The 11,285-nt window shown below is 39.8% G+C and overlaps 1 protein-coding gene across 1 annotated transcript in view; it reads right to left on the bottom strand.

Annotated features, from left to right (window-relative positions):
• Positions 1–10,720: 10,720 nt before the first annotated feature.
• The window catches only part of LOC122117721 (doublecortin domain-containing protein 1-like), a 50,654-nt gene continuing 50,089 nt past the window's right edge, over positions 10,721–11,285 (bottom strand). Inside the window, exon 19 of the mRNA XM_042691515.1 lies at positions 10,721–10,854. Within this exon, the coding sequence (XP_042547449.1) occupies positions 10,733–10,854 (122 nt within the window). The 3' untranslated portion in view covers positions 10,721–10,732. The remainder of the gene's footprint in view (positions 10,855–11,285) is intronic.

Below are 11,285 nucleotides of genomic sequence, written 5' to 3'. Positions count from 1 at the left end.
GTGTGTGTGTGTGTGTGTGTGTGCGTGTGCACGCGCATGCATGCGCTCATAGAGGCTTGAACTCAAGGCCTCATGCTATTGCTTAGCTTTTTTGATCAAGGAAGATAATTGACCATTTGAGCCACAACTCTACTTTTTTTGCTAGTTAACTGCAGATAAGAATCTCCTAGGCTTTTCTTCTCATACTGGCTTTGTACTATGACTCTCAGATCTCAGCCTCATGAGTAGCAAGGATTGCAGGTGTGAGCCACTAGTGCACTGAACCAGTAGAGTTTGTGTCTGGTGAGGGCCTGCTTCATGATTCATAAATAATGCCTTCGTACTATGTACTCACATAATAGAGGGAGCAAGGTCATTCACTCTGTGGGACCTCTTTTATAAGGATGCTAAATCCCACTCATGAGGGTTCTATCCTCATGATGTCAGCACTTCCTGAAGATCCTACATTCTAATTTTGATACCATAGGATTTTGGTGAGGAGTCACAAACATTCAGACTGTAGCACCAACAAAGCTTAGATAAAGCTTGGAACCAATTCTTCCCATAACCTTCAGCAGACACCAACCCTGCTAACACCTTGACATTAGACTTCTAGTCTCCAGAGCTCTAAGATAATAAATGTCCATTATTTGTAGCTAATCATTTTCATGGTTTTTTTCTGTTGTGGTGGTGGTGGTGGTAATGGTAGTAGTGGTGGTAGCTGTGTTGGTCTGAGCATATCCTCCAAAATCCACGTGATAGAAACAATCCCAATAGTTTCAGGAGATGTTTAGGTCATACAGGCTCTTCCCTCATAAACAGATTGATGTTGCTATAATGAGGTCTCAGATGGGGGAAAAGGGATGTTTATGGTCTCTTACCCTTCCTCCTTTGACCAAGTGAGGCCAGAATAAAAAGGTCCTCACCAAGTACCCTTGACTTTATCTTGGTTTGGGACTTTCCAAAACCAAGATATGTTTGTGTTCTTTATTAATCACTTAGTCTCAGGTATTCTGTTATAGCAGCACAAAATGGACTGAGGTAGAAGTCCTAGAAAAATAATTAATGGATAAATACAGCAACTGGGCAGAGAAATGTGAGTCCTACTCCTATACTCTGACCTGAAGAGAGACTGAGGACCTCTCTTGGCTAGGGTAATAGATCTCCTATCATGAGCTGATCATCAAAGTGTGGTTCTCCTTGCTAATTTGTCAAGGAAATTATCCAAGCAGGCAGCAACTGAAGAATAAAATGAGTCCTTGGAAGCATCCCATGAACTCACTTCTTAAGTTACCGATAATGATTTCTGACACTTTCACAGAACTGAACACTTGCAGAGAGTTGATGTGATGAAAATAATTCAGACCATGGGATTAGGCAGATCATTTAGCTCTGTGGGCACTCATCAGAAGCTCAGCTTTCCTATCTGTAAGATATAAAAGCAGTAGAAAAAGTATCTACATTATAGAGTGGTTGGAAACATTGACAGTGTCAGACAGCAATATAAAAGTTCATCACAAGGCTGGGAAGGTGGCTCAGTGGTAGAGCGCTTGCCTTGCAGGCATGAGGTCCTGGGTTTGATTCCTCAGCACCCCATAAGCAGAAAAAAAAGCCAGAAGTGGTGCTATGGCTCAAATGGTAGCGCACTAGCCTTGAGCTGAAGAGCTGAGGGACAGCGCCCAGGCCCAGAGCTCAGGCCCCATGACTGGACCCCGCCCCCCCAAAAAAAGTTCATCACAGTGCTTAAACACCAAAGCATGCTTACCTTTCTCCTCTGTGTCAATCATCTCATTTAATTCTTGTACAAATGACTAGCTTAACACCCAAGATGTAAAACTTGAGTTAAGGCCTTTGATACAAGATGGAGACTCTTTCATAGAAACCAGTTCTACTATTGGCTACCACAAAGCCACGCCATGACTTCCTTCTATCGCTTTTTGGGGATTCAGATTGAGCTTCTGAGGGCAAAGGTGACCACAGGTGGAGATGCAAGTGAACATGTGTAGAAAGGTCGTGCTAAAGAGGAGATTGATTGCAGAAGCCAGCTGGAAACCTGGCTACCCCAACTCCTATTGTCTAACTGTATCTTAACGCTGAATCAGAAGCAGACTTTTAAAGCTGGATCTAATTTAAGAAATGAGGAATCTGTCATTTTCAGTTCTAGAAGAGGAAGCAGCAGCTCAGATGGTTCCTCAGCTCCTTCTCATCAAGTTGGATGTGATCTCATAAACCCAGACCAATATTCTTTCCATCCTATTATGTGTCCCAAGTATCCAGGAGTGTCAGCTCAGGAACAGAAGAACCAGAATGGATCCATAGATAGGTAACATATTCTTGAAGTTAACCTTTTCCAAAGGAGAGAAATGTGATATTAGTGGAATCAAGCTCTATAGTTTGTAGACAAGGTGAAGATGCATTCCAAAATGGCACCATAAATGTAGTAGTGTAAGGCATGCAATCACTTTTCCACATTTACTCTTCTGAAGAGTAGAGATTTGGGGCCCCTGTACTTAGCTCCCAAAGGAGCTCATGGGGGTCTCAGAGCAGACTTAGGGTGTGAGAAACAATGAGCTGTTTGGCTCTCTCTCCAACTGGCTGACTCGCATTTATATGCTGTTTCTGGCAGCGGGGATCAGTCTGGGTCACCTCACTACCACAGAGTAAATATGCTGAAAATTATTACTATTTCAGACAAATGTTTAACTGTTCTCAGACTATCTATGACACCAGAGGCCAAAGTCACAGCAATCTAACCTAGGAGTGAGTTTACTTTACCTTGTGATTTATGGAATGAGAATTCTGGGTGCTCTGTGGGACTAATTTAATACAAAACATTCAGATGTCTGTCTTATAATGCCATTCATCTTTCCTTAGCCTGCCTATACCAAGAGGGATCGGGAGGGGAGAGGGGGGGCATGTGGTTCAGAGAGCAGCCTCTCCCTTCTCAGCCACAAATCACCATGCTTGTGAAACAAAGTGACATGTCTTCCTTTCCAAGCCAGGCTGCTTGTGGGCGGCAGAGGCTCAGTCTGGGCCATGATGGGAGAAGAGTTTTTTCTGCTTTATCATGCCTTAGGAGTGCTTTGAAAGTTACCATGTGATCATGAAGAGATCATAAGCTTTCAAAGGAAATTTAGTTAGTCGGGACCATCCCATCAACAAGTGCATATTTGTTTTATAACACAATATGCTATTCTTCCGTGTAATAATGTAGGTAAGGAGAAGAAAGTTCTACAAAAAGCCAAATTCTGATGTGATATGTTGCAGAATATTGCCCAGATTAAAAAACTAAGCATTTTGAGTGCATAGAAAAAGAAAACAAAAAACTTTGACAGCCAGGAGATTACCTCTCCCACTAATGCAACAAATATCCCCTACTGCCTGCTGTAAGACACCTTCAAATCTGAACACACCTGGCCTCATTATCAAGAGGTCTGCAAACTAAAGACAGAAGTATGCCCATTGAGTCCTGCAATTAAGGTAAGCCATAGAGTAGGAGAAGGCCATGGACCCAGTAATCATCACTGTCAAGTATAAGGAGTAGTCAAGGAAGATTTTCTGAGAAAACCACAAAAAGAAAATGTGTAAAGCTATGAAAGGAAGACAGAACATACATCAAGATGTATTACACTCGCAAGCTGACAGGTTGATTTAAAACCCCTTCCTACAACTACTTCCAGATAATTGAGAGAATACACAATTTGGAGAGACTGGAGGGAATTCAGGATAGATGGAGAGCAGATCTCTGTGAACAAAGGACTGAGAACTAAGATGAGTGCAGAGCCAGAACGCCATATTCCAAAGGAGTTGGCCCCACAGGAAGAATTTGCCATTCATTTTGAGACCAAGAGAAGACTGAAAGTCTTTAAGTTAGGTAGTGTCATGCCACGGTACAGATTTCTTTCTAGAAGAATCACTTTGGCTATGCATTTTATTTTATCTTTTTTTTTGTCTTTTGCTTCAACTTTGATTAAAAAAAAAAACTGGAGAGGAGAAAGACTGGGGGCAGGGCGTGCAATGAATGGATAGAAAATTGTTAGTATTTTTCCAGTGATCAATGACAGTGGTCTGAAGGCAGTGAAAGTAAATGACTTCAAAGTACTTAGAAACACGACAAGTGAATTCCATTTTACTCATAATAACAGTTGTAAGTTGGTGGAGATGAAAATCGACCTCTGTTGTCAAGTCATTTCCTGAGTGAGACAGAGGACCTGGCATGTGGCGTCCTGTTGACACTGTTATGTGCTGTGGCTGCAGTTTGCCTTCTTACATGTGGCTTAAGTTGTATGTATAGATGTGGTTCACATCAACCTTTCATGAAAACTGGGCATTTTCTAATGGATGTCTTGGGGAAAAAATGAATAGGTAAAAGATAGATGACAGATAAGATAATGATAAATAGATACAGACATACAGACATACAGACATACATCCCTAGATACACAGATATATATATATATATAGAGAGAGAGAGAATGAAGGAAATAGAGGGAAATAACAAAGAGAAAGAAGAAAGAGAGAAGGAAAGAAATAAGAAAAGAAAGAAATAAGGAGGGAAGGATGGAGGGAAAGAGGTGGAAAGAAAGACAAGGAAGGGAGGAAAAGAAAGGAAGAAAGAAAAAGAAACCCATAGAAAAAGGGAAAGGAAGAAGAAAGAAAGAAAGAAAGAAAGAAAGAAAGGAAGGAAGGAAGGAAGGAAGGAAGGAAGGAAGGAAGGAAGGAAGGAAGGAAGGAAGGAAAGAAAGAAAGAAAGAAAGAAAGAAAGAAAGAAAGAAAGAAAGAAAGAAAGAAAGAAAGAAAGAAAGAAAGAAAGAGAAAAGAAGAAGAAGGAGGAGGAGGAGGAAAGTGTGAAGTGAGAATGGAAATCAGGAGGGGGAGCATATTTGAGCATGGCTGGCTATATATATGAAGTAACTGAAAAGCTAATTTGCTTTGTATTTTTTGTCTTGTGAGGAAGGTTTCTACTATATGGATTTCTATTATAGGGACAAAAATTATCTGGAAAATTAATTTTTCTCAGAATACTTGCTAACTAACTGAACTAATAGTCTGTAAATTTTCACATGGTTAGAGAGGAAATGCAGGTAGCTCAGACTTTTGCATTAATGAGACCTAGGACAAACAGACAGAGATGTTCAGCTTTCCCTTTAGTAAGTAGCTCCTTTACTGAAGAAAGGGCAGTTATGGAAAACAGGAATCCTGCCTGCCCTTGTTCCAGGCTTTCCTTCTTTGTTCATATAAGAAAGTATGACATCTCTAGGAAGCTGTTTTCCTACCCTCAGAACTACTCTGCTCCTTTGATATATACACCACAGTGCTGACATATCCCTGTGACCTTTAAAATTGCAAGATTTTTTTTCAGCACTGAAGGCAGCTTAATTACCATGGGAAGTTGTTCCATACCTCAGACTTGCTTGTTTAGCCTTCTAACGGCTGGGTGTCGTTCCAACCTCCTTATGGTTAGCCCTGAATCTACACCATTTCCACCATTTCTTAGAGGAAATAGTGATGATTAAAAGAAAAAGCATGTAGACAGAGACTCCATCCCTCAGACAGAGAAAATGCTTCTTTGTTCTCTTAGTCTCTGATGGTAAAATCGGTGTTCTTAAAACTGGTACTCAACACCTGGCCTTGCCCATCTGGCAAAACTTCTCAAACTGTGGTCAGCTCCCATACTTTGCTGGGTAAAATGCAGATACACTGGCCTGCTCTGACTCAAAGATTATACAAAATATCTGGGCCAGGCCTGAGGATTTGTATTTTCTCAGAAGCCCGGCATGTTTCCTGTGCACACAAAAATTTGATAATCTTATTAAGAAGGCCTTCTTTGTTGACACACAAATTGTTTTAGAAAGGATTGGTTTCATCTGTGCTGGGGCTTGAACTCAGGACTTGGGCTTTGTCCATGAGCCTCCCTGTGCTCAAGACTAGTGCTCTATCACTCAGACCATAGGGCCACTTCAGGAATTTTCTGTTTATGTGGTACTGAGGAATTGAACCCAGAGCTTCATGCATGCTAGGCAAGCACTCTACCACTAAGCTACATTCTCAGCTCCAGGAAGGATTGTTTTTTAAAAGAAGATGTAGTTTTAAAGATTCCTAGAGGAGAAACAGGTAAAGGCATGGATGGAGGGAGAGAGAGAGGAAAGAGTGGTATAAATAAAAGCAGAGTTGGTTCAAAACTTTGGAGAACACTACCTTAGGAGCGATGGGAAGTTCCCTCCACTCCCTTATCTCTCTCCAGCACTACCTCCTGCAGGTTCCTTTCAGGACACTGAAGCTTTTGGCAATTCCCTTTTAAATGCAACTACCAGTGGTGGCCCCTGAAGACTGACCATCCAACTGGCTCAGGTGATCCAACAACACCGACATTCCTGACCATCTACACTTGAGCTCAATGCTCAAAACTATCTTCAAGTTGGCACCTTCTGGTCCAGAACTGCTGTGCTAGGGCCCAGGAGCCCCGTAAACAGAGCCTTCTGTTCATCAGATATGAGAGTTTTGTAGACAATGAGCAAGCGCACACCCAGTTGAGAATCATGATTTTACTTGACTTACAAATAGAACTTCTTGCCTCCCTTGTTCATTTCCTCCAGCCCTGTTGTACATGACCATAAGCAATTTCTTTCCTTATATAGTTCTGCCTGCACATATAGCACAGTATGACAGCCTGCCCATAATAGTTTTGTATTCCAAACACAGAATTTGAAAAAGACATTAACTGGCTATAGGCACCCACTAAGTATCTACTGTTACTGGATGCCTCCTTTACTTTCATCCATACTCATCTGAGTGGGCTGTGTTGAGCTTGCTTTGAAGATAAGACACAGCCACACAAACCCAGCCCATGCCACAAATGCAGGATTCTTTATTATCTCCAGAACAAAACAACTGCCTTTTCTTTCTATTTACCTAATCATAATGGAGGTAAGACATGTTCAGAGCCGGAAGGAACCGGAGTTGTAGGGTGAATAAAAACAACTAAGAATCACTGCTGGGTCTGAATGCTAGTTAGCTGAGAAGGTTTGCATTTAATTTTTGCGATGCTGTAGAATAACACAGACTATTTTGCTGAGATCACCCCCTTCCAAGTGACGCATCCTCTTCTCCAAAAATGGCTGTGTTGGAGAATCACAGATTGCTCAATGACTCTCAGAACACCTGGTCTATTATTGAAGGTTAGCATGCAAATGTTACGACAGCCACTGGACATAATTTCTAAGTGATTCTCTGACAAAAGAAGACAAATTTACCTTTATCATGTTGTTGCTTTGTCACCTTTGTTTTCTCCACCCACACAACAATATGTTCTTCCTGTGAACAATCAAAGACATGGAGGTTTCTGGATCCCCAAATGGCTCCCTTTCAATATGAATCATTACTGTGCATTTGTTTGGCAAAGCTGACAAACATACTCAGGTTAAGTGTTCACCAATGCTACCGGTTAACCTCAAAATGGTTGTCAAACTTTTTGAGCATGTTGCTTTTTGTTACCTTGCTCAGAAGTGAGCAAGTTCACTTCCACAGTTAATCATGCAGCGAAAGGGAGCTGCAGACCCCAAATTCCAGTTCTGAGAATAATCACGCTGTCGATTAACATCTGGATCACCTTAAGGGTGTTTGTGGACCAGCAGGAAATAGATTTCTGGAGGAGGCTAAGGAGTCAGGGATGGTTGCTTTCGTGTTTAATAATAAGCAGTTTTGAGTTGATAGAAAAATATTGAAATCTGACATATATATATACGAGGCTGACTCAAATTTGATCAACATGTTCCCAAAGGAAATTATTGGGTTTATTAAAATCCTAGGAAGGGCTAAACAGGATTGCGATAATCCTATCCTATAGTCTCGCTGATGGTAAACTGTTCTCCAATCCTCCTCCAGCCAACCAGAGGCAGGGTAATAAGGGAAGACTGGGCTGTTCTTAGTCTAAGTTAGAAGTGGCTATGGACTGCCGAAGTAGCCCGACAAGCTCTCATCTACAAAAGAAGTGTCGCTGGCAAAGTGTAATGTGTTGATGACTGTTATATTACATCTAAAATCCCATTTACTAGTAATAGAAAAGTTCACTTAAGACTTTTGCCTTATGTCTCCCGGTGCTTGATACAGCATTGTGTGATATTAGCAATTTTCGCTTCAGGCGTATTCACATGCAACAGTGAAGACTTCACAAGAATTTGCACATTTGATCCAGGGTGAAATTATGCCATTTTTCATAACAAGTCAACTTTTTCCAGGCAGGAAAATGAAAGATGCTTTTTACATCTAGAGAAATACAAGTGTTTTCAAGGAATTTTGTGCTTACAAAAAAAAAAAAGTTGGCTTTAATGAGATCACCATTGAGCTCATTCTAAAGAAAATATCATCTGCTAAGAAACCTGTTATCTCACTTTCTGACTGTGAGCAAGTTTCTTAACTCTTCTTGTTTCAATTTCTTTTCATTTATTTACCCACTCATTTGATTATACTTAACTAGCTGTACAAAGGGTTTCAATTCCACATGTCAGTTTGTTATCATCAAAAAGCAACACATACACACCACATAATCGTGTGTTGAGCAATCACTGTCTTCTATGGGTATTGTCTATGTATTGTCTTCACATCTGTAGTGTCACACAACAAAAAAATGTTTGTGAAAGGCAAAATTGTCGTTGATGTAACATGTGAAATTCCACCTCTGTGGTGTTTTGCTTTTTGCTGTACAAAAGCAACAGGAATGTATTCATGCAGGCCTACTGATTTGCAGACTGGAAGTAAATACCAGACCTTTTGCAGCGATTACCAAGAGCCCCCTTCAGTAAAAATGATATATTGCCTTCCTCCATCACATTAAAGTGGAGGATTGAAGAGCAAGCCCAGCTGAGCCATTCTGTACACACCTAGCCAGGCTGCAATTTATATTCAGGCAGAACTGTGAGTGGCATTCAGAAGAAGACAGAGAGGAAGAGCTTTCCTGTGGAAAATTCCTATCAGAAGCAGAACCAAGTGCTGATGTGTCACTGTTTTAAATACATATATAATGGTTCTTTTCTTTTCAGATAAATTCTTTGTGTCCTATAGAACTGATATCTAAGACAAGATCTCCTTTTTAAAAATATTGACCCTTAGATGATTTTTTCTTTCAAATGTTGCATATAATTTTTCCTCTCTACGTTTTTGTATGGAGGATGCAGTCTATGAATTCTGGTTTCTGACCATCCATGAGAAATTACCCAGCTAGGCGTGGTGCTGCATGCCTGTAATCCAAGCTATGTGGAAAGCATAGGAATTGTACTGTGATCTGAGGCCGGCCCCAGACAAAAAGAAGAAAATTATCTGAAAAATAAAAAAAGCAGAAGAAGATTGGGATATATGACTTAGGTGATAAGAGTACTTGCCTCCGAAAAGTGAGGTCCTGATTTCAAGCCCCAAGATGACACACACACACACACACACACACACACACACACACACACACACACACACAGAGATACACACACACACAGACACACACACACACACACACACACACAGAGACACACACACACACAGACACACACAGACACACACACACACAGACACACACACACAGATACACACACACACAGACACACACACACACACACACACACACACACACACAATATCATCATAATAAAAGGAAATCATCCAGCTTCACTTTCAAGAACTGCGCCTCAGAAAGGTACTTGCATGGGAAAACTGAAGAGAAAATACCAGTTGATAAAGCAATCAGCCATCAGGTCCTTCAGATATTTTTTTTAGTTTTATTATTTTTTAAAGTGTACAACATTGTCCACTATGATATTTGCATATATGTGTAAAATGAATTTTGATTGCGACTACCCTCCAATTACTCTTTCTTATTCCTCTCTACCCATACTCTAAAAATAATTTTAATGTATTTCATTCTATTTTACTGAATGCATATAATGTACTTAAGTCGTATTCACCCCACCACCTTCTTCTTTGCCTTCCTCGTTGCTATATTTCTACAATAGTGCCTATCTTATATTCATGTTCTTATTTTTGTTTTGTTTTGAAGTGTTTAGGTCTAGATTCTACATGGCACAGAAAACAAGCAATATTTGTCTGTCTGAGTCTGGCTTATTTAGCAAAACATGATGACTTACCTTTTATGGGGTATATGTGGTATTTTTAACAAGAAGTTTGGCAAATATAGGGTGCCAGAAAAATGCCATCTGGGATTCGATTTAGGGTTTGGTGGTCAAATGGTCTAAAATAAACTATCAAGTATTTTTGCGTGTATCTACATACACACATATATTTGTGCATAGCTGTATATATACCTGTATATATGCATAATATATGTATGGGTGTATATGTTACTTGACCCTGATAAATTATATTTTAATAACAAATAGTTTCCATTTTTCATGGAACAAAGTGCTCCCTAAATTAAGTTATTTTACTGGTATTACTTTTAGTGGTTTCATCACCTTTCTAGGAACATATTTGAAGCAGTCAATGAAACTCTGGTGTAAAATATGGAAGGAAACTGTGTGAGGGCCTAGGAGTGTGCTCAGTGATAGAACACTTGCCTACCTGTAAGTGGGTAAAAGTCCCAGCGATTCCAGAGAGAGACAGAGACAGAGACAGAGAGAGAGATAAATAGTGTATGAAATTAAAAGGGATAATCATCATACCATAACAAGTATATAAAAAGTATATGAATATGTAAATATAGCTAGACTAGCAAAATACACAAATAGGATGGTTCTGATTGAAATTAATTTTATAGATATGACAGAGATAGTAGCTTTGTGGGTGGTGATATCACAATGTCTGTGGCTTGAGGACCTTGATGCCTTCGGGTTCTGGCGTAATTTGCTCTCATCTCTGTCAGTTGCTTTAACTCTGTTAAAAAAAAAAATAAAAAGAAAAGCTTTGAGGAAACAAGTCAGTGAATTTACTAAAAATAATTAAAAGTCCAGGATGATGAAAACCTTGAAGATCCCTCTCACTCTGGTCTCTCTCTACACAGTTGACTTGCTCATCACATCAGACATATGTTAAGAGTCTTTGGATTTTTATGACATGGAAGGGCAAACCCTCCACTAAAAAAGAAAACCAAAATGCATTCAAATTTTCTCAGTTTCATTTAGTGTTTGTATGAAAAAAATCATTCTAATATCATCTGGTTTGTTTTTCCAGATTCATTTTCAGAAATGCAATGTGATTGTTTGATGACTAACTTCCACCTGCTAAATTTGTTTCAAAATCATAAATAAAATAATCATGGCAAGTTTAGTCTTCAAACTCCTAGGCAGTCTTATTTTCTAACTACA

The sequence above is a fragment of the Dipodomys spectabilis genome, unplaced genomic scaffold, assembly GCF_019054845.1.
Source record: "Dipodomys spectabilis isolate Male_0828 unplaced genomic scaffold, ASM1905484v1 ptg000145l, whole genome shotgun sequence".
NCBI lineage: Eukaryota > Metazoa > Chordata > Mammalia > Rodentia > Heteromyidae > Dipodomys > Dipodomys spectabilis.
This window is presented reverse-complemented; position numbering and strand designations above follow the sequence as displayed.